The sequence below is a fragment of the Mustela lutreola genome, chromosome 10, assembly GCF_030435805.1.
Source record: "Mustela lutreola isolate mMusLut2 chromosome 10, mMusLut2.pri, whole genome shotgun sequence".
Taxonomy (NCBI): Eukaryota; Metazoa; Chordata; class Mammalia; order Carnivora; family Mustelidae; genus Mustela; species Mustela lutreola.
In genome coordinates this window covers 74,829,299-74,853,768 of record NC_081299.1, presented here as the reverse complement: position 1 = coordinate 74,853,768, position 24,470 = coordinate 74,829,299, and the positions used below count along the sequence as shown (strand labels likewise).

The following is a 24,470-nucleotide window of genomic DNA, read 5'->3' as shown; positions in this document are numbered from 1 at the left end:
CTTTTCCAAAACAGTAACTGGTTCTAATTTTAATTCAAAGTGTACATGATGTCCATTCTGAATCCTATAAACAACTTTTGTTTTAATGATGATCTGGGATTGTAGGCTTCCTTTTTTTCCTTCTTTATCCTGGCTCAGCAGTTCTCAATATCCATGGGCTCTTAGGAGACCCAATATTCTTGTATTATTATTTAATGTCTATTTTCTTCTCCATATTTTGTAAGTTCCATAAGAGAGGAAAGTATATTTGGTCACTTTTAAATATTTTGATTATTATATTACCAAGCCTCAGAATAATGCTTTGAATATAGAAGGTAGTCAGTAAGTATTTGCTGAATGAATGGAAAAATGGCTGCTCAAAGCTCACATACTGAGTGAGAAGTTAATACCTAATTGAAAAAGAAGGGAAAAAATGGGGCATGTGGGTGGCTCAGTGGGTTAAAGCCTCTGCCTTCTGCTCAGATCTAGGATCTAGCCCCACATCAGGCTCTCTGCTCAGCAGGGAGCCTGCTTCCTCCTCTATCTGCCTGCCTCTCTGCCTACTTGTGATCTCTGTCAAATAAATAAATAAAATCTTTAAAAAAGAAAAAGAAGGGAAAAAAATCATACTACCCACAAAGGCCCTTAGGTACAAAAATAAGAAGTACTACATAACTCAAGAAAGAGTCCAATTTTCTATGTACATTATGTTAAATCAGGGAGCAAAATGTGACATCTATCATATAAATAGGATTTCTGAAAACAGTATTAAAAAAATCAAAGTTTTGGATTTAAAGGAATGAGACTAATTTATTTGGAAAACATACTTCATTCCCCATTATTGAGACATTATAATATGAATCAATATTTAATAAAACCACATGTTAATCACAATTTAAAATTGGTAATTTTAAAGTATGACTTATTACTGTATCCTAATACATCAGGTCATATACTCCAAATGAAGAACCAACTTCACTGATCTAAACAATACTGCAAAGGAAAATAAACAGCCATATAAGACTTCAAACTATCTTACTCTTTATTACCAAGTGGAACAAAGTTTATAAAATGACTTATTCCATTATGGGTGAGGTTAGGTAACAAAAACCTATAGAGAAGCACTAATACCCCTAACTAGTTTCCTTATTTCTATTCACATTAACAAAAGAACTACAGGTTAGACAGGTTGAACCACAAAAACCATAGTTAGAGGAAAACAGGTAGGTTACCACTGCAGATCTATGGGATGTCACTAAGGCATTATGTATCAAGGAAACAATAATGAATAACTTGGGCCCCTCCACCCCCAGAATGGCAATCAGCATTAGTGTTAATCATTCTACTGAGTGAATATAACCAAATAATAATCAGTTTTGTTCCTATATACTAAATACTGTCTAATAAACTGGCCTTCCTTCAAATACACGAAACAAGTAAAAATGCATCAAAAGGAGGAACACCTGGGTGGCTCAGTGGGTTAAAGCCTCTGCCTTTGGCTCAGGTCATGATCCCAGGGTCCTGGGATGGAGCCCCACATCGGGCTCTCTGCTCAGCGGGGAGCCTGCTTCCCCACCCCCCCCTGCCTGTCTCTCTGCCTACTTGTGATCTCTGTCAAATAAAGAAATAAAATCTTTTAAAAAAAATGCATGAAAAGGAAAATTTCATGGGATGCCTGGGTGGCTCAGTCAGTTAACTGTCCTACTCTTGATCTCAGCTCAGGTCTTGATCTCAGGGTCATGAGTTCAAGCTCCACTGAGCTCCATGCTGGGTGTGGAGCCTACTTTAAAAAAGAAAAGAAAAGAAAAGAAAAGAAAAGAAAAGAAAAGAAAAGAAAAGAAAAGAAAAGAAAAGAAAAATTATAGACCTAGGGGCCCTACTAATTCAAATATGAATTACACATGGATTACTTCTGCCATTATCTAGAACACTCTGGGATAAGGAAATGTTGAATACTAGAATTTCTTTCCCTCAATATTTTGATTAGAAAAATAGGACTGAGTAACTAACACAAAAGAATTCAGATAGACAATAAGGATTATCTTAGCAACTGAACTTGTATCTAGAGCTCCACTGCCAGTTCAGTAGCCACTAACCACATGTGGCTATGTATATTTAATTAAGCTAAAAAGTCAATTCCTCAGCTGTATGAGCCACAATTTCATGTGGCTAGTGACTACCATATTAAACAGTTTCCAAAAGGATATATAAATTTCTCTTTTTAAAATCGAAGTGTTGTTGACATATAATATTAATTTCAGGTGTACAACAGTGATTCAATGTTTACACATTAAGAAATGATCACCACCATAAGTCTACAATGATATTTGTATATATACATATATACACACACATATGTGATTTCTATCATCCTAGGGACTTTTAATGAACAATGTGTTCTAACTGAAGCCAGGTCCAATGTTGTTCTGTATATACTACAGCTCTTAATACAGTACCTGAATATGGTAGGCACTTCAATATTTGATTTTTTTAAATGATTTTATTTATTTGACACAGAAAGAGATCACAAGTAGGCAAAGCAGCAGGCAGAGAGAGAGGGGGAAGCAGAAAGCCCAATGCAGGGTTAGATCCCAGGACCCTGAGATCATGACCTGAGCCACCCAGGTGCCCCTCAATATTTGATTTAATAGAGCCAAATCACTACAGTAGCAGAAATGATCCTACAAACATGTCTTGTTTGGTTAATAGTTTTTTAAGAATTGGAACAAATATTTTAAAACTTAGAACTTGTCTCTAAAAAAGGCAGTAAGAGCCCGAACGGAACCAAATCACCATAGCAGAGAAGCAGTTAACACCAGCTGCTTCTATAATGGCTTACCTGTTCAAGAGTCACTGCCAATCCCTCTATGTATGTATGTCTCTTACTATCACCTGCCTCACTAATTTATGTTACTCGCCTAGACCCTGAAGGCATATTCTCGTTGTAACCTCTGCTTTATACAGTTTATGGACATTTAAAAATTATTTTTTCTAAGTAATAATAAAGATTAATTTTGATCAATTTTCTAAAGCTGTAGATAGTGTTACTTAAAATTGTATGGCTCCATTTCGATATATAATCCTTTTAACAATGCAAGCCCTTAACTATTCTTTATGCAAATGAAAATTTTTGAACAAGAAATTTTCATTTGGTGTCTAATTGGCAATCATAAGATTGCCTAGATCATAAGAACTGATCATATTCAGGAACACTTTCTCAAAGACACATTTTTAAAAGATTTAATTTATTATAAATATAAATTTATTTGAGAGGGAGAGAGCACAAGTTGGGTAAGGGGCAGAGGGAGATGCAGGCTCTCCACTGAGCTCCAAGATCATGACCTGACCCAAAGGCAGGCACTTAAACAACTGAGCCACCCAGGCACACTCAAAGACACATCTTAATAACGCAACTTTCATAATTAATAAAAAAAGTTTCTCTGGGAACTACTGAAATGAAAAAAAAAGTGTTTAACTTCACAATACTACCACAATTCATTTACTCGTATTTGATTACAACAGCAGGTAAACAATACACATTCCAATTGACTAAATTAATAAATTATATCCTTTCCTAGATATTAAAAAAACTTGCTCCAAGTGTCATCAGATAAAAGCAAAATGTTAGTATTCAAGTAGTGAACTGTGAAATTCTGGTTTGGTAACTTTTCCTGAACTCTTTGTTTGTTATGTGTTTCTGCTATTTGTATAGAAGAATATCTGCAGTGAGACAATTTCCCTTTCACTTAAATCTATCTTACTCTCTTGGTTACTGAAGTTTTTTTTTTTTAAATAGTATCTACTTACGCTAGATTTAAAAAATTACCTACTTCCTCAGCTTCAGCCACTTTATATACCAGCTCATTAACTGTAACTATTGTAAACAAATAACAAAATAACAAAAGTTCCTGTTTTCTAAAGAACTGGAGTATGAACTGGTATCCTTCCTTAGCTTATCTCCAGTAGTTAAGCCTAAAAAGATACTTATTTCGGAGCTGTTTATTTTCAGTACCACTCCTTTCTTTCCACAAGATCAGAACAATCTAATTTTTATTCCTTAATATTAGTTCTAACTGAAAATTGTTTTTAAATTCATGCAATAATAGTAAGAAGTTTTGATATAGAAAAATTCATTAGATTTTCAAAAATGAGATTAAATCAGTTTCCTATTTACTTTTTATGAGAAACACATAAACCATTAGTCTTAGAAATAATTAATTTTATTCTTTTGGCTTAACCTCTTTCTTTTTTTTTTTTTTTTAAGGATTTTATTTATTTATTTGACAGAGATCACAAGTAGGCAGAGAGAAAGAGGAGGAAGCAGGCTCCCTGCGGAGCAGAGAGCCTGATGCGTGGCTTGATCCCAGGAGCCTGGGATCATGGCCTAAGCCGAAGGCAGAGGCTTTAACCCACTGAGCCACCCAGGCACCCTGGCTTAACCTTTTTCAAATAATATACTCAAGGATTTAATAGTTTTTAATTACCTAAAAAATGCTAGATTTAAATGCATTCTCAAACTCAAGCAATTTTTACCAAGTTAAAATAATTCCAAACAGCCAGCAAGTTCAAAAATGGTTTTGAACATCTAAAAAATATCTTCTGATATCTTTTTAAAAGTAATTTTTAAGAGACAGATACACAAACTGGTATTAATAAAAACATATAATCCAGAGCGATAAAGGGAATGTTACATATGCACACACAACATGCTCCTCCAGTTCCCTAAAGATGGCATTTGAGATTGCTGGCAACAAAACAAAACAACACAACCCCCCCCCTCCAAACTTCATCTAATCTCAGTGACAGTAAAAATGATTAAGAACACAGAATTTCCAGGGCACCTAGATGGCTCAGTTGGTTAAGCGTCTGGCTTTGGCTCAGGTCATGATCCTGGGGTCCTGGGATGAAGCCCCACTTCCGGCTCCCTGTTCCCTCTCCCTCTGCCACTCCCCTTGCTTGTGCTCTCTCTGTCATCTCTCTCTCTCTGTCAGGTTTAAAAAAAAAAAAAAAATTCCGGTTAATAGTACTATATATATTTGAAATATTTTAAAGTAGCTAAAAGAATAGATCTTAAAGGTTCTCATCACATGAAAAGCAGATCTGTAACTATGTGTTGATGGTGTTAACTAAACTTACTGTGGTAATCATGTCTCAATATTTGCACATATCAAATCATTATGTTTTATACCTAAAACTAATACAATGTTCTATGTCAATTTTATCTCAACAAAAAACTTAAAACTAAAATTAAAAAAGAGAAAACAGAATTTCCAGGATAAACTATTTTACGATTTCAATAGGCAGAAACTGGACAAATCATTACTAATCATTTACTGTTTTCTACACCTGCAACCAATTAAACTTCAAGTTCTAGAAAAAGAATGTAATTTAACACACATCCCCTGAGGGAATGATGGATACAAAACAGAACTTTAAATTCAAATTATATTTTTTCTGTAAATCTTTGATATATACACATACATATGACCATTTGCGTATTTTTAATATAAACTTCTAAGACAGGGATTGCCAATTAACGTTGCTTGAAAAAACGACTTATTTAAAATCTATCCAGTGCAAAGTATTTTTAACAACATTCCAGTCACAGTGTGAACAAAACCCTCTGAACTCACTGCAAAAATATCTTTAAACAGACATAATTATTTGCTAAACAGAAAAATTTCCTTATTCAAATATATAATTCAAATAATAATTCTATAATCCACAAGGGACTTCTCGGTCTTCTCTAAATTCAAGGTATTAAAATAGACCTTTATATTTATTACCCATGGCTGTTTAATAGAACTTTTTCAATGGTCAAAATATTCTATATATCAATGCTGTCCAATATGGCAGCCGCTAGCAACATGTAGCTAATAAACACTTAAAATGTGGCCAGTGTGACTGAAGAATTAAATTTTAAATTCTGTTTATATTTAATTTAAATTTTTAAAAAGATTTTATTTATTTGACAGAGAGAGAGATCACAAGTAGGCAGAGAGGCAAGCAGAGAGAGGAGGGAAGCAGGCTCCCTGCTGAGCAGAGAGCCTGATACGGGGCTTGATCCCAGGACCCTGGGATTATGACCTGAGCTGAAGGCAGAGGTTTAACCCACTGAGTCACCTGGTGCCCCTATATTTAATTAACTTATATTTTAATAGCTACATGTGGCTAGTGGCTACAGTGGTACAGGACACAGCTACAGACTATCAAATGATCATGACTAGGTATAATAACCTCCAACAATGCTATATTTATTTAAAAAAAAAAAAAAAAGCATCACAGGGAAGCAACCCAAGTATCCACTGATGGATGGGTGGATAAACAAAATGTGGTATACCCATACAAATATTATTCTGGCTTAAAAAAGGAAGGAAATTCTGACACTTTACAAAATGGCTGAACTTAGAAGACATTATGCTAAGTGAAACGGACAAGTCACAAAAGGACATTGACTGATTGATTCCACGTGCATGTCAAATACATGGCAACAAAAAGTAGAATAGTGTTTGCCAGGACCTTTGTTTGCCAGGAATGTTAATGTTTAATGGGACCAGAGTTTCAGCTAAGGTAAAAAGAATTCTTAAGAGATAGATGGTGGTGACAGTTGCACAATATGATGCATGTACTTAATGCCACAGAACTGCACACTTTAAATGGTTAAGACGGTAAATGTTACACATATTTTATCACAACCAAAAAAAAAAAAAAATTTAAGCATCATGATTTGTCCAAATAAATACTTCTGACAGAATAGCTAAACAGAAATATAAAGTCACCAATAAATGAAGAACCTGTTTCTCAGAGAAGGAAACATTAGATTTGCTCAGAAAAAGTTATAGGAACCCCACAGTGAATCAAGTCATACTATATTACCACATCATAACTAAAGAGCTGAGCATTTAACTTCTACAGGCTCAAGCTGGACAGAACATACTGGAGCTCTTTTAAGAAGTCACCTAAATAAAGTAAAGCCAAAGCTGAATTGTAGTGTTTGGTGTTTGGTGTTTGGTTTGATTTCGTTTTAGGGACTGTCAACAGAGCTGGCCTTGAGCAAGAAAAACCAAACCCAGGAATGTATTATTTGCTATTTGTGTCCAGTTATTTTTAACTTCTTTAGAAGACTATTTTCATGAAAAGGCATAATAAAAGTACAACTCTCTGGTCACAAAGAGCATAGCAAGCAAAACCTCAGGTAGCAATGACAGTATCACCATTAACAAGAAATAACTCATACACAAGAAAAGATAAAATTAATGTAGAGCACAAAAACAAAAGAGATCCTTTTTCATATAAACTTATCTGATGTATTTATGCCTAAATGTTATGATCACTAAATATTAATATATTACACCAAAATATTTTAGGAAAGCTGCTAGGTGCTCAAGTGGAAAGGACGTATAAAATGAAGTTTAATCTTAAGATTTTCAAGAAACTTTTTTATTTTTAAGATCTTTACCCCCCACACAAACAGATATAAAGGATAAATAAGTGCAGGCTAAATTTTTTTTTTTTTAAAGATTTTATTTATTTATTTGACAGAGAGAGATCACAAGTTGGCAGAGAGGCAGGCAGAGAGCCTGATGTGGGACTCAATCCCAGGACCCTGAGATCATGACCTGAGCCAAAGGCAGAGGCTTAACCCATTGAGCCACCCAGGCACTCAGGCTAAATTTTAACAGAGAAATATATTATTCCTTTAAAAAGATATAAAACATGTATATTTTTCCAGTTCACTAATATATCTCATGCATATAAAACACTCACTTCCCAAGTCTATTTTGTGGGTAACAAGACTGGCCTCCAGTTTATAAATACAGAAAACATCATTCAACTTCATCAGGAAGTTGATGTTTTTAAATCTTTAAGTGATTTTATTTATTTATTTTTTAAAAGATTTTATTTATTTGACAGAGATCAAAAGTAGACAGAGAGGCAGGCGAGGGGGGGGGGAGCAGGCTCCCTGCTGAGGAGAGAGCCCCATGCAAGGCTCGATCCCAGGACCCTAATACAGGTGAAAATGCTTCATATCACATAGGGTGAAATTACTATTAACATTATTCTCGTATTTTTCAACATAGTTCTCTTTATTTTTTATGAGGTCTCTTATAACCAACCCTAGTTCCTTCTCTATAATTACCATTAAACTATACTAAAATAAAGGATTATCCACAATCATGCCAAACTCAAGGAGAGCAAAAGGAAAGGTATCCCAACCCCTATTAGAAATTTAGTATAGTGCTTTTAGAGACTTGATAAAGAATTTTGCTTTAGATCTGATATTTAAGGTTCCTGTTAGCTATTGAACCATCCTTAAAAGGACACATCAAAACTAACTGTAGGATTCTGTGTAGAGTTTAGTGAGGTTTTAACACAATAAAAGCATGCACCAGAACAAAAATTTATAGTAAAATGAACACCTTCCTGATGCTGGATTTCAAAGATAAGGCTTCCATAGGAACAAAATGGGAAATTAGTAATGCTAACCAATAAGCAACAAACAATTGGACATTTACTTTAATTTACACAAAATTCAAGCATATTCAACTACAGAGCTGATATTATTTATTAATATTCAGAAGTATATTACCATAAGTCTATCTCTCTGTGCTGAAATGTGCAAGACCATTGTGGACTTTGCAAATATGTAACCTTAGCTCAAATTTTATAAAAAGTCCCAAGCCTCTGGGAAAGAACATAATACAGATCTTAGCTTAAACAGTTTCATGAGATCACTTAATTCTTCTATAGTTCTATATTTGCAATAAATATTTTCTGCATGACACATAACAAACCACAGTTTTTTATTTGGTTGGTTATTAATGTTTTTTAAAGATTTTATTTATTTATTTGACAGAGATCACAAGTAGGCACAGAGGCAAGCAGAGAGGAGGAAGCAGGCTCCCTGTTGAGCAGAAAGATCCTGGGCTGAATCCCAGGATCCTGGGATCATGACCTGAGCTGAAGGCAGAGGCTTAGGCCACTGAGCCACATAGGTGCCCCTGTTTTGTTTTTAATTTTAAGTGGGCTCCATGCCCAACATGGGCTTAGACTCACGACCCTGAAATTAAGAGTCACATACATGCTCTATGGACTGAGCCAGTCAGGCACTTCTCACACCACAGTCTTCAATGAAATCTCAATCCTAGTAGTTCGTCATATATCAACCTATGATTTCTTTATTCTTACACACATAATCTCAGCATACTGTTATCTTAATATTTCCGTGGTGTCTTCACACCACGGAAATATTCTTTCTGATAGCTATCCTCATTATACCTTCTATAGTGCCAAAAATAAAGAGAAGAGGGGAAAACAATTAGTCTATAAAGCATGATCAGCTCTCTACCTCTCTTAACGTGCCTAACTTTAAACAGTCTGTCAGCCACACAACTTCAGTATTTTTAAAAAAATTAAAATGAAGTAATCTTAAAATGTAAACGGTGGGAGGTCGGGGTACCAGGTGGTGGGTATTATAGAGGGCATGGATTGCATGGAGCACTGGGTGTGGTGCAAAAATAATGAATACTGTTATGCTGAAAATAAAAAATAAATTAAAAAAAAAAGAAAAGAAATTGAAAAAAAAATCCAAGTTTAAGTGGACCTGCATAGTTCAAGTCTATGTTGTTCAAGGATCAGCTATAATTTTAAGCCATTCTTTTAATATCTTGATGTAATTTGAGGGAACTTTCCAGTTTCCCTTTTGATTCTTAGAGAAATAAAAATATCAATGTAAAAAATATATATATAAACCTGAGAGAAGGAAGAGTTACTATCTACTATATCCCAGGCACTCTATGTATCATGAAAAAAAAAACAAACAAAAAACCTACAATAACCTTCTGAGCCAGAAATTATCCCCATCCTTGTAAGAAAACTTCACTCATGTTGCTAAATAACACATACCAAAGCCAGGCAGCTAATATGTGCTAAATATGAGATTTAAACCTAGGTCTGTAGGATTCCAATACTTGAATTATTGACTAGTCAGTGATTTAAACTAGGCCTTGAAATTACTGATTAGTAAATTCCCAAAAGAAACTGGGCAGGTATATATAAGGTTACTGATTTATTTTATTGCCAGTTAAGATATTACTATCAATTATTTTCATCATTTCTTAAGAGTACATTTTGAGAAGTAGAAATGGCAAAAATCTCAGAACAGAGGACAGTCCACCCCTTTACTTACAAATTCACAATTTTATATCATATTCAGAATACATATTCATAGATTGTCCTTAATGTGAAAATATCATGACCAGCACTGGTCCACGACCCAGTGGTTGTTAACATGCTTGAGTATCTTCAAAAAATGCATATGTTTTGTTTTGTTTTTCCTTAAAGCTCAATGAGGTTTCCCTTTCTTCAGGAACCAAACTGATAATGCATCAAGGTTAGGCTCAAGTACCTTTATTGTAACAAGCACTTCTAACTCGTAATAGGCTCATTACCAGATAAAAGAATCCCTCTCCCTCCTCAAAGCTTCCAAAAGATAACTTTTACTGATATACTAAGAAGTAAGTTTTGCTATTTAAAGGTATCTCTCCTTTTAAAGAATTTATCCTATATAAAAGTTCCTTTTGTTAGATGAATATTTGAGAAAGTTGGTTATGCTATCTGAGAGGAGGAATTTGAGACATATCAAGATACTGTATTGTCCAAATGATAATGAAGGCCCAAGCATGGATAGTAGCAAAATAATGAATTCAAGTTACAAAAAAAAAAAAAAAATTAACTAAAGCAGCTTAGACAGGAGTCAAATAAAAATGACCAGCAGACTTCTAGCATGGGCAAGAAGAGGAAGAATGACAACCTTTAAAAATATAGAGAAGTCAGGGGTGTCTGGGTGGCTCAATGGTTGTTAAAGCCTCTGCCTTCAGCTCAGGTCATGATCCCAAGGTCCTGGGATCCAGCCCTGCATCAGGCTCTCTGCTCAGCAGGGAGCCTGCTTTCCTTCCTGCCTCTCTGCCTACTTGTGATCTCTGTCTGTCAAATAAATAAATAAAATCTTTAAAAAATATAGAGAGAAGTCAAGATGTTGCAAAAGAATAATAGAATCAGTCATAGAAATCAGTCACTTATTTATTCAAGCATTTATCAAGCATAAGCATAGGGCAGGCGCTAGGTACATAAAGATGAGTAAGACCTAGTTCCTGCACTAAAATCAACAGACACAAATATAACAACAATTAATTCCTATATTGGGTAATAAATATATATATATATTCAGTAACACGGGCCACAAAATGGCATGTAAGCTAATTTGCCAACGGATCAAATGCTACATGATCAATCACTAAAATTACTTATCAAAAATGTATCTTAAGATTTCTGATTATAGAATATGAATATATTCATATATTCAATAACATATATGCTTTTCTTAGTAGAATTTTAAAGAGTGTCCAATTTGCCAAAAGCTTTTCAGGCAGATGATCAATATCACTATTCTTAAAGTTAGAAAGAGCAAAGGCAAAGACAGGTATAAAAGCAGTAGTTCCAAGAACGGCAAACATTTTAATATGATAGAATAATAAACAGGGAGAAAAATCTGAAAAGATTAAGAAGGTCTGGATAATGGAAGGTCTGATGTATTTTATTGTAAAATTAATGGAAAGTTATTAAAAAAGATCTTAGAGAAGTTCTTTACAACCTATACTCCCTTCTTAGAGAACAGTCTCTAACCCAAACTCACTACGACTCTTGGTAGTCATATTGGTACTTATCAGTACACTGAGAACTCCATACTTCTATTGCTATAATTGACCAGACCAGGAGTACATGTTCTATACAGGGCCAATCAAGTTTTCACATTAAAAATTTATAACTGTGGCACAGAATAAGTGAGTCAGTTAACTGTAGATATTAGATTTAAAGAGTTCATGGAAATTAAGAAATTGGGAGTACCATTTGGGGACCATATAAAAGAAAATCAGTATATAGAAGATATAAAGAAGAAATAGAGATGTAGCCCTAGAAAGAAAGCAAGCCTCTAGTTTTCTGTTCAGGAGTCATGACTATATATCTCACCTTTGGATAAAGTGAGATATCCCTCTATCCTTCCAATAAATCTAATTTTTGTTTAAGCTAATTGAAATGGGTTTCTATTCCATGCAATCCTGACAAAACAAACTGATTAATGCTGGCAGTTAATCTAAAGAATAAATTAGAGGACAAACTGGCTAAAAACAGGTAGAACATTTAAACTAGGGAAGTTCTCAAAAGAAAGCCATAGTAGCAAATATAGGCAGATTATGATGAAAGAAAAACAGCCAACATTGTGCAGGTCCATGAAGCTTAATTTAAACAACAGAGTTTCAGGAAGCTGAAACAGTATCAATTGCCTCAGGAGACTAGAAGAAGCAGGTCACTGATGCTTTTATGAGAATAATTTCAACAAAATAATTGGGACAGAAATAATATTTTAAAAAGTTAAGAAATAAGTGGTAGAAAATAAACACAACTAAGAAATTTCTTTTAAAAGGATGCCTGGGTGGCTCAGTTGGTTAAGTCTCTGCCTTCCAGGTCATTGGGATTGAGTCCTGCATCAGGTTCCTTGCTCAGCAGGGAGCCTGATTCTACATCTGCCTGCCACTCTCACTGCCTGTGCACTCTCACACAGCTCTCTTTCTCTCCCCCTGACAAATAAATAAAATCCTAAAAAAAAAAAAAAAAAAAAAAAAAAAAAAAAAAAAAAAAGAAAGAAAGAAAGAAAGAAAAAAATTTCTTTTAAGGAATGTGATGATTAAAAGAAGTTTGGGGGACAACAGTATTAAAAAAAGTATTAAAAAAAAAAAAAGAGAGAGAGAGATGTAAACTTTTTTTAAGCAAAGAGTCAGGGGAAAATGAAAGCCCCAAGTGCAAAAGAATGGAATAGTATTCCAAAGGAAGCAGAAATCTAGGAAACTATAGCCTCAATCAGATCAAACAACTTTTCCTTAAGATTGATTAATAGCAACAAAAACCAATGGCTAAAATTCCAAGAAATCTTAAAGTCAAAGGAAGAAAAGTTGCGGCGCCTGGGTAGTTCAGGTCATTAAGCATCTGCCTTCAGCTCTGGTCATGATTCCAGAGTCCTAGGATCAAGCCCTGCATGGTGGTCCCTGCTCAGCAGAAAGCCTGCCTCTCCCTCTCTCACTCCTCCTGCTTATGTTCCCCTGTGTTTTGCTTGTCTGTCTCTGTCAAATAAATAAATAAAATCTTAAAAAGAAGAAAAGCTGAGGAAACTCACATTATTAAATATTGTGCATTACTCAGTAGAAGCAGTGACTAGGTGAGTAATGCTGAGAACAAAGGAATAGGAATAGATTGGGCTTAGGAAAATACAGGTTTGAGCCACAAATGGGGAATATGATGAGAAGTTAAGAAGTAGATCAAAGATCTTATTGACCAAAGGCTTCTGAGGATACAACAAAAAAGAGAACAACCACAAACTGATACTGTAAGGAAAAAGTGAGTTACTAACAATTTAGGTAAGGATAACTTCCAGTATAATTCATTACATCACCTAGTATGATATACCCTTAACTTCTAACTCACAAAAATTAAATAAGGCTCTTCAGAAATGTTTCTGCCTTAAAAACTGAAAAATGTTCTATTTTAAATTTAAATTTAAGAAATATTGATATATATTTCATAATATTTTAAAAATTAAGTAACTCAGAGGTGCCTGGGTGGCTCAGTGGTTAAGTGCCTGCCTTCGGCTCAGGTCATGATCCCAGAGTGATGGGATCAGGTCCCGCATCAGGTTCTCTGCTGGGTGGGAAGCCTGCTTCTCCCTCTTCCACTCTCCCTGCTTGTGTTCCCTCTCTTGCTGTCTCTCTCGCTCTCTCTCTCTCTCTGTCAAATAAATAAATAAAATCTTTTTTAAAAATTAAATAACTCAGACCTTTATCTTACTCTGTATTCAAAAATCAACTGTGGATGTATTGACTAACATATAAAAAATAAAACTCCAAAAACTTAGAAGAAAATATAAGTAACTATCTATTAGACCCAAAGTAAGGGAAAATTTCTTATACAAAATGCAATTACGAGAAAAGATTGAAAAATTCAACTAAAAATGAAGTTTTGTTTCTTTTTTTTTCACCAAAAGATACCATAGCAGTGACAAGAGTAAGAGCCCAGGTTTATAAACACCAGGAAATTCCACAATAATATTTTGTTTTATATCCAGCATTAAATCTAATCAACTCCAGCACTTTACTAACAAACTATACACATAACTAAATAACTGATCCAATTTGTTCTTTAAAGAAATAATAATTAATAATAATAGTTTGCACTGCAGAGTTAATGAATGGGAAAAAACAGAAGTTCATGAACGACATATAAAATTTTCACTACTTTTTGCTTGTAAATTCATTCTTTTAACAATTTTTTAAAGATTTTATTTATTTATTTGGCAGATAGAGATCACAAGTACGCAGAGAGAGAGAGGAGGAAGCAGGTTCCCTGCTGAGCAGAGAGCTGGATGCGGGGCTCCATCCCAGGACCCTAAGATCATGACCTGATCAGAAGGCAGAGGCTTTAACCCACTGAGCCACCCAGGGGCCCCTATTCTTTAGTTGAATCAACTAACTTTTGAGTGCCTGGTACATGTTAAGTGATAGAATATTTTAAGACTTTCTATGGTTGTTCATTTGGACCGTTTGTGAATCCAGAGGTCAAAACTGTGTAACTTTACCCTTTCTGTAACAAATCTAGAATAGATATTAGGTGCATGCTTGCTGATCACAATGATATAAATTATTCTAAGTATCTGCCAAAAGGTAAAACATTTAAAACTGTCCCTCCCACAAACTCCCTAAAATAAAGTGAAAAGACAAGTTACAAACTGAGAGAAGACATTCACAGTATACACAAAGAATTAACATGAAGAGGAATTTCACTGATAAGGAGTTATAAAAGGCCAGTAAACATAAAAAGAATTGTTCTACATCAGTGATGATCTGGAAAATGCAAATCAAGACTACAATGTGGTAACATACATTCTACACTCTTCTAATTTGTAAAACTTAAAGACAATACCAATTGTTAGAGAACATGGATAATCAAAGGATCTTTCATCTCGTATATTGCTATATGAATATAAATTGCTACAATCATACTGGAAGTCGGGCATAATCTTCTGGAGTTGGGCATTCACCTACCCTGTGAGAGAGCAATTTTACCTTTAGGTATATAATAAAAATTCTTATATGTATACAACAGGAAAAATGCATAGAGTGTCCACAGTAGCATTTTTCACCATTACAAAAACCAAAGAGTAACTAAATGCTCAACAAGGGAGACTGAGTGAATCAATAACCAAATATCCAACAAGGGAAGAGCGGATGATAGTTTACTCATGAAATATTATACAGAAATTAAAATGACTATAGCAACATCCAATGATATGAATAAAAATATCAAGTTCAGAAAGATCATTTTCAACATAATTATGCAAAAACAACTAAAATAAAAGACACATCTTTTTGAATCACATATCCAGCAAAGCTATATACAAATAAAGCAAGAGAATGAAAACAGGACTCATGACCTTAGTTGTCAAGAAGGTGGAGATAAGCGTAGCTTAAGTTCCCAGCTTTTTGGGGAGGAGAGGAGTGAATAGTGGTCCTTGGGTGCCTATTACAGTGACTGATACATGGACTGTACCTAAGGTTCAGTAAAAGTAAAAAGAAAAAAAAAAGAAAGAAAAAAAGAAGAAAGAAAAAACAAATATAATGAAATTAGTTCAATGAAAATTCTGAAACAGGCAAAACAAGAACCTCCTTAGAGAATCACTAAGGTGGAGACTACAGGAAAGAGGAAACAATATGATTGTGTAAAACATATGATATTTTACATATGTATATATGATATTTAGATATGTAAGTATGTCTTCTATAATCTAAAACAAATTCCAAATTCTGTCATAACAGCTTTCCAATAAATCAAGGTATATTTGAGCCTGGGAAGCAAAGCTTTAACTAATTAGAAAAAGCAAATCACTACTGAGTTTCTAGAATAGATAGATGTTATTAACAGTATATGTTATGTAATTCTTATGTATCAGTTCATCTTTATAATGTGACACCAACATTTACCCTCAAATCTAAGGTATTTATTATCAAATACATTCTTCCATGCTTTCCTGTTCATTTTAAACAGACAGTATTTATACACATAATATTACACAATTGTTAGATTGTGAAAAATAAAACATGACAATTGAGCTAATTTCAAATAAAGTTTTATTAGATAAAATTAAGAGAAACCAGACGTATCAAATGTTTTCTACTTCTGCTTTTCTAAGATATTAGAGGCTTTTTGACTAATACTTTCCCATTCGAAATATAAAATATCTTTTTAAAGCTTTTAAATACTTTTCAGTTTTTCAACTTTGCTGCCAACTTTGAACACTGCTGTATACCTAAAGTTAATCATATTAAATGTTACATGATCTTCTCACAAAGTAAAACTGGTATATGAAGTACAACAGACATTTGATAATTGTTCAATGCAGCACATCTTACAAGGAAATGATGCAGAAGTAACTATTCTTTTTTTAAGATTTTATTTATTTATTTGAGAGAAGAGAACACACACAAGAGAAGAGCAGGAGAGGGAGGAGAGGGACAAGCAGACTGTACTGAGCACAGAGACTGATGCAGGGTTCGATCCAATTACCTCAAGACAGTGACCTAAGCTGAAATCAAGAGTTAGATGATTAACCCACTGAGCCACCCAGGCACCCTGAGAAGTAACTATTCTATTTAAATATATATACATCTGCAAGTTTTAAGTAATATTTATCTCTACAAACTACTACTCCACTTTTTTGTTGTTTAAAAGGTTGCACAGAGGGGCATCTGGGTGGCTCAGTGGGTTAAAGCCTCTGCCTTCAGCTCAGGTCATGATCCCAAGATCCTGGGATCAAGCCCTGCATCAGGCTCTCTGCTCAGCAGGGAGCCTGCTTCCTCCTCTCACTCTGCCTGCCTCTCTGCCTACCTGTGATCTCTGTCTGTCAAATAAATAAAATCTTTGAAAAAAATAAATAAAAATAAATAAAAGGTGGCACATAGGAATAACCTGATAAAAGGCATAAAAATCTTCTGTTGCCAAATTTGAAAAGCAAAAAGAGAAGAGCCCAAGGAATCAAATGCAAAGCCCTGGGGTAAACAGACAATGCCTAGAAGATGCCCCACTACCAATCATTTGTGAATGAAGTTGTACAAGACTAGAAAAATCTGTATTATATTAGAGATAACAGAAAAACATTCTATTTAGAGCCATCATTTTGTAACACTAGTTTCAGCACAGTTTTTACCTAGATAAAAGGTATTTGGCAAGTCATTTAAAGACAGGCCTTATTAATAAAATATGCAGCATTTCTATAAGAGTAGCAATAATCAAATCTAAGCTGAAAAACCACACTGTATCAATTTATTATTCAGAGTTGATGCTATGTATCACTGTCCATTACTAAGTCTGCACTGTACTCTTCACTTTTCTTCTCAACTGTATCTCAAAGTACTGACTTAAAATCAAACTATTTTTATATAAAAAGTCAGTAAAGCCAGTTAGATCCAAATATCTATAACTAGTGGAAAGAAATTTTCTTAACCTATAGCTACTTCTATCTTAAAAGGCTATGAACCTCATTTTTCTTTAAAATTCTAATAATTGGGATAAAGGGAAGAAAAATATTAAATCAATACATTGTATACCTTCAATTATACAATACTGTGTGTCAAATTAAAAGTGGGGAGACAAAGAGAAAATGGATTAAAATGCCTTGGAACTTATAAGTTGGAAAATTTCATCAGTTATCTCTGAGTAACAGAACTATAAGCACGTTTTATTTTCTTTGTGCTTTTTCCTATATTTATAGATTTTCTACAGTGAACATGTATTATGTTTAAAATTAAAAAGAAACGTAGGGATGCTTGGATGGGTCAGCTGGCACTTAGTTAAGTGCCGGTTAAGCAACCAAATCGATTTCAGCTCAGGTCATGATCTCAGGATTGTAGGTTCAAGTCCCACGTCAGGCTCCATGCTGAGTGTGGAGCCTGCTAAAGATTGTCTCTCCTTCTCCCTCTGCCCTTCCCACTCGTGCTCTCTCTCTTTAAGGAAGAAAAGAAATGAAAAGAACTATAAATTCCACCTTGCCTATCCTGCTCACTTTCTCATACTACATTCCTCCAACCCACCATAAAATCTTAATCATCCCAACAGAGACATTCTACTTTCTGGCATCAGTGCAAAATTAGATGTCACTTAATTTTGCGCAAATGGGTAAAATAACTGTGTTGTGTGAAGGTGTTACATAACTAGTGCAGAAATCCCTTTTAAACTTTTCAAGGGAATATTTTTGGGACAAGGGATTCAAAATTTTAATTTCTTAGGCAATGATTACAATCAATTTCTTTCTTTCTTTTTTCTTTTTAAGATTTGACTTGAGACAGAGAGAACAAGAGAGCACAAGCAGAGAGGAGAGGAAGAAGGAGACATCCTCCTAACCAAGGAACTCAGTGCTGGGCTCAATCTCAGAACCCATGGACCATGACCTGAGTCTCAGGAAAGCAGATGCTTAACCAACTGAGCCAACTCAGGAGCTCCTATAACCAACTTCTGTTGGAAACGTCAAGATATTTCTCATTGCAGGTGACAAATGGAGGGCATCTTCTCATCAATGTACTGAGTGCCTACTAAGTGCCAAACACATAGCTTGATTACACAGCTTAAAATTTTAAAGTTAAATTTATCTTATGGATAAGACTACAGAGAAATGGAAAATGGAAAATCATTTGGAAGAATTTCAGCAAACATCTGACAACTTTCACCAGAAACAGTAATTATTAAATAATGAAAACCTGCAAAAAGGTTATTTTTGCACTCTTAGTCTTTGTAGAATATTACACCTTATTCCCAATGACAAAGAACAGCTAAATTATAGACTGTAAAATAGAAATCATTTTTGTTATAGAGGCACCTAACAACAGTATAAAATTTATATTAAAGTTAACTCTGGTTAATTACATTTTTGGTAATTTTTTTTTTTAAAGTTCACACACCCATAACACTGCAATGCAAAATATTTACAGAACCATAGAACTGTGGAAGCTCAAAATATGGTCTAGTGGGAAACCCACAGATCTGATTTCAAACTCAGATTTACAGTGTAACCATGAATGATCTACCCAATAGTCCTAAACAGTTTCCTGATCTGTTAAATGGAAATAACAACCTTATTGGGCTATAGTAAAGATTAAATAAGGGAGATAGAGTATCAAGCACAATAACTGACATAAAGCAAATGTTCAATTAATGTTATTTGTACTCTCTTCTAGAAAGTGAAGTCATATCTTCTCAACTTTATATCCTTGAATATTGTTGATATTCAATAAATGTTTCTTGAAATGAATCCCTGTAACTTAAGGCTAACTACCTCAACCTTCCACTTGAGCAAGTTACCTCTACTTAAAAAAATTCTGCTAAGAAAAGAATTTGAGATTCTTGGCCTACTACTTTTTATTAGGTATTCTGATGACAATAAATCACTGATAATCAACAAGGTAACTTTATTCGTATGGCATTCAATATCTGAATCTGCAGTCTACCAAATTACTGCTGTAACCAATATTTCCATTTTGAGATTCTTTAGTTTTTATTAGTCCAGTGTCCTTAAAAATAAACTTTAATTTCTTTGGCCCTACAAAAAAATATCTAAGTTTAGACTTCAAATAAAAGATAAAGAGAACAGTTGATAAAAAACAAGTTAGTTATAAGAGATAAAAATTGAAAACTGCAAATTAAGTTTATATTTTTAACAGCCTATTTTTATTTTCTATAGCAAATATTCTTCCTTATACATTGAGGCCTCTAACCATCAATGTTTATGTGTACTTTATTAATGATTCCTTTTTAAATTAGCCTCCTAAATTACCAGCAAGAGTTAGAAATATTACTCCATAGAAATATTACAGTAATTTAACAAGGCAGAACACCATGGGTTCAGATTTTGTTTTGTCTTTCCACAACTGAAGGTTATTAATAAGCCAATTCCAACTCAAGTAGTGAAGTATTTCAAATTCTGCAATATAATTTGAAACCCAGTTTTAAAATGTTGGATATACAGTGGTGCCTGAGTGGCTCAGTAAATTAAGTGTCTGCTTTTGACTCAGGTCATGATCCTAGGGTCCTGGGATCAAGCCTAGTGTGGGGCTCCCTACTGGGGGGGGGGGGGGGTCTGCCTTTCCCTCTTCCTGCTCTTGTGCTCTTGCTCACTCTCTCTTTCTCCCTCTCAAATAAATAAATAACATCTTTTTAAAAAAATGTTGGATATACAATGTTTCTAAAAATAAGTATCAATTTCATTAAAAGTAGGTTGTAACATGTAACTTTCAGAGTGACACAAGTATTCCTGAGACAAGACAGGGCAAAGTAACAGTTTTTAACTACTAAACACCAGTTTTAAAACTTGCTACATAAGTATTTAAATACTTAAAATCAGTATGTCAGAGAAGCATTAGGAACTACATATTAATTTCTCAATTTAAACAAATTCAAACCACTTACATGCTTTTTAAAAACTGGTTCTCCCAACAAGTTTGAGAAACATTTGGTTACAATATACTAGTTTCACGACCAAATGAAATAGTAAAGAAATAGACGGATATACTTGGTGAAGCAAATTTTATCACAATTTATCTTCAGTGCTGATATAAATAATGTTCTCAATTAATTTAATACATATTAATTTTATACTTATAAAGTCTAAATGCAATAACTTCTATTAAAACCAGGAGTCAAATACACCAAGAAAAATGACCTGGATATACTTGTCAACTTATAAGGTAATACTTAATAAAAAATCACTCTTTTTCTGGAAGGTGTTAGACTTTCTTAAAAAAAAAAAAATAAATCTAACTTTAGGTATTCCCCTACTTTGATCCCATTTTTTAAATAGTCATATTTAAAATTTCTTATCTCTTGGGCTTGCTTCCTTCATACTGTCAAAATTGATCTTATTAAAATTCCCTAAGTGTTTTAACACATATGAAAATATATTTGCAGGTCCAGTGCCAAAATGAGTGTCTTTTATGAGAATTTCTATAAAACACAAATAAGGTTGCCAAGTACTTTCTCATTCTAAAGCCATTATATTCAAAGAAAAATGCTCCTGCCCAGTTTTGCAATTTCTTCTCAGAACCAAATGATGCTTTTCATATTTCAAGACTAGGCAGTGGAAACCATTTCCAACGTGTCTCAAACAAACCTTATTTTAAAAGCTTATGTAAATTAATAAAACAATAAATTTCATTCATTTAGCAAATGCAGTATGCTGTAAGACCTTATAAAAGGCTAAGACTAATTAAACTAGATATGGCAACATGTTCAATGACATGAAGTTCAAAGCTGATTCAAAGCATTCCAAGTTAGCAACCCTGCATTGGTATACCTTGTTGAAATCTCTACTTTTGCTCACTAAATATCAAATATAACAATGCTTCAAGCTTACATCTAACTGCACAATAAACTGAACTTATAAAGGGGTCTATCAAAAAATATACTTAAACAGCAGAACAGAAGCAGTTGCAGTACTTAATTCTGGCATCATCAAGAATCAACCCTTCAGGGTCTAGATTCAGTCTTTTAAAAAAGAATCAACAGTCTAACGCATACACACAAAAAATATATCTTTTCTTAATTCCGATCTCCAATATTTGAGTAGTTAGAAGACGCCTACAGTAAAACACACCAAAATAAATATAAGTTAAAAAACAAGCATAAAATTTTAATCCAGATGTGACCATCTCTGGAACACCCCAAAGTAATAAAAAATAAACTCAACAGAGCAGCGTAGGTACCTTTGCATAGCACAGACTTAAGGACAAAAATCATGCCTATATCATTAAATATTTAGACGTAAATGGAAAACAATACTACTACTACGCGACATACTCAACTGATCAACGAACCTATTTTGTTCTCATCTCTTCCGCACGCATGTGGTGCCCAACATTCTCCCTCAGTCTACTGCTAGCTCATTTGTAAACAACTTCTGTAGCTCTTTCAAACGGGAGGGAAAATGAAAGTCTGAAAAGCATCAGCATCTGAGCTTCCGAATCTGAGCAGGGAGCAGCAACCAAGGGGACCATATACCTATCATCTGGTTAAAGAAAGAGTCAGGAGAAAAGGGATCCCTCCTATTAGAGGAAAGAAATTCAGTCACCTGAAGAGGGATAAAGAAGGGAGGCAAGCATCTGGTATGACACGCTTTAAAAAGAAGAAGAAAGAAAGAAAGAAAGAAAGAAAGAAAGAAAGAAAGAAAGAAACTAACTAACTTGTCTGGGGGCTGAAAGTTATGGGGGGCGCTCTTTGTGCGGAGTCGGAGGGGAAGGGGAGGGATGAGAAAACAGCTTGGGAGTCATTCAAAGGAGTTTAAGGAGCGGTGTACGAGGGAAAGGCGGGGCGGGGCCTGGCCTGGCGAAGGGAGGGGGCTACAGGGGCGTCTGCGGGCGGCTCTGACACCAGGGAGGGGGCGGTGAGCTGGCCGCTCCGGGGACCCGGGGCGGGGGGGCACAGACTGCAGGCAGCCGACAGACATGGGGTCCCTCTGGTAGGTAGCCTCAAATTAAAGTGCTGGCAGGCCAGAGCTGTGGCGGGAGAAGAGAGTCCGGCTCCCGAAGGAAGCGGCTCCCGAGTGACATCCCCGAGTTTCCGCACTTAGTGGGCTAGGGGCGCGGCAGCCCTACGGTTTCCCCGGGCCCCTGACCCAGCGCCAGACTTTCTCCCTCGTTCCTTCCCCAGCGCCTCCCGCCCGGGCCGCGGGCCTTACCTGCAACTCCGTGAGCAGAATCTCCCCCCGTTCGGGGTTGGACGCCATTGCGCTCCGCTCTGGACTCCGCACCTGGCCGCGGCCGCCGCTGGCGAAGGGAGAAGGCGGGACGGGACCCCGGGCGGGGGCTGAGGAGCGGGGAAAGAAAGAAAGAAAGAAAGAAAAAAAAAAAAAAACCTAGGGATTCATGGAGGCGCAGCCCCTGCTGGAGGTGCGGCTTATTTCGCCCGGTTCATGGAGAGCGGCGGGGAGCGAGGGCACTCGTAGCGGGCTCCCCCTCGCCGCCCGCCGCCTCTGCCGCTGCCGCCGCCCGCCCGCCCGCGCCTGATTCTGTTCACTCAGTTGCTCCCTCCGGGCGACGCCAGGAGCCGCCTCAAGATTCTCGGTGCGGGGCGCTACGGCCGCAGCTGCAGCTTCTCCTGTCGCACCATTTGGCTGTCACTGCGTCGCAAAAGCGGCTTCACTTGGCGGCTGCCGGAACACGTGACGGCCCGGGCCGCTACCTCCAGTAGCAAGGGGGAGGTGGGGCGGAGAGGACCCCGAGGGCGGGAGCAGCGCGGGGGGCGGGGCGGCTTCCGACCCGGCACCGCGACTGGGGCAGTCATGGACCCCGCCCGGGTGAAAATGAGGGGAAAGGACTGGACTCGCGTCTCTTGGGAGGCGGGAAGAGGAAGAAAAAACACACGCCCGCTTTTCTGCGGCGTTTAACGGCCCTACCGTGAACACTAGAACTCGGGAGCTTACTCTTTTGTTTTGTTTTTTTCCCTAGCGCCACTTTTCTTGTCGAAGTTTAGGCCTAACGTAAACGAGCCCCATTCTATCCTCCATAACCTAAAGAGTTTCAGGCTCAAATTTTATAAGATTGTTTCCCGGCCACCTCCCCACCGACCCAGGCTGTTAATCTTGCCTTTTGCTCCCTCCCACTCGCAGCGCGCCATTCCGACCAGTAAGGTGCACAGCTTCTAAACTGGGGTGTGGTCTGTAGTTTTCAAGAAAGGAAAGCTCCTGGGATCTCTAGCGGTCTCTAACGCACAGCTTCTAAGATGCCTTTTCCCAAGCGCTGAGCTGTTATGGTTGAGGGGTGTAGAACTCCACTGAGTTTAGATTTCTGATTAACTAGTTCCCGGATTGTTTTAACTGAATGTAAAGTGAGGGAGATGGAGCGGATTAGCCCCGTTCATGGGGAAAAAAAAGCCAACTTTCCTTTATGTGGCAAACATCCGAGCTAACCTATCAATTAGTGACGTATAGCTTGGTAGTGTAAGTTTTGGTTTAAGAAAATGACACCAGTATTCGGGAATGTCAATAAAGTTACCAACTGGTAGCCTTTGTTTTGTTTCAGCAGTGAATGGATATTCCAGGCAGTTGATTAATTTTAGATTGAGGCTGAAATACAATGTCTTTGTTAAAAGCTACTCTGAGAAGGTGTTAGGGGTTATTTAGTTAGATAGCTACTTGAAAGTACTTTAAAATAGAATCCTCATGGGATACCTGGGTGGCTCAGTCAGTTAAGCACTTGATTTTGGCTCAAGTCATGATCCCAGGGTCATGGACCCCCTGCTCAGCAGGGAGACTTCTCCCTCTGCCTGCAACTCCCCCTGCTTGACTCACTCACTCTCACTCTCTCTTTCTCTCTCTGACAAATAAATAAAAATTTAAAAACTTA

At 36.1% G+C, this 24,470-nt stretch overlaps 1 protein-coding gene across 1 annotated transcript in view; it reads right to left on the bottom strand.

Moving 5' to 3' along the window:
* Nucleotides 1–23,259, bottom strand: part of PKN2 (protein kinase N2) — a 130,295-nt gene extending 107,036 nt beyond the window's left edge. The window contains exon 1 of the mRNA XM_059135062.1: nucleotides 22,805–23,259. Coding sequence (XP_058991045.1) covers nucleotides 22,805–22,852 — 48 coding nt within the window. The 5' untranslated portion in view covers nucleotides 22,853–23,259. The remainder of the gene's footprint in view (nucleotides 1–22,804) is intronic.
* Between the last annotated feature and the right edge of the window lie 1,211 nt (nucleotides 23,260–24,470).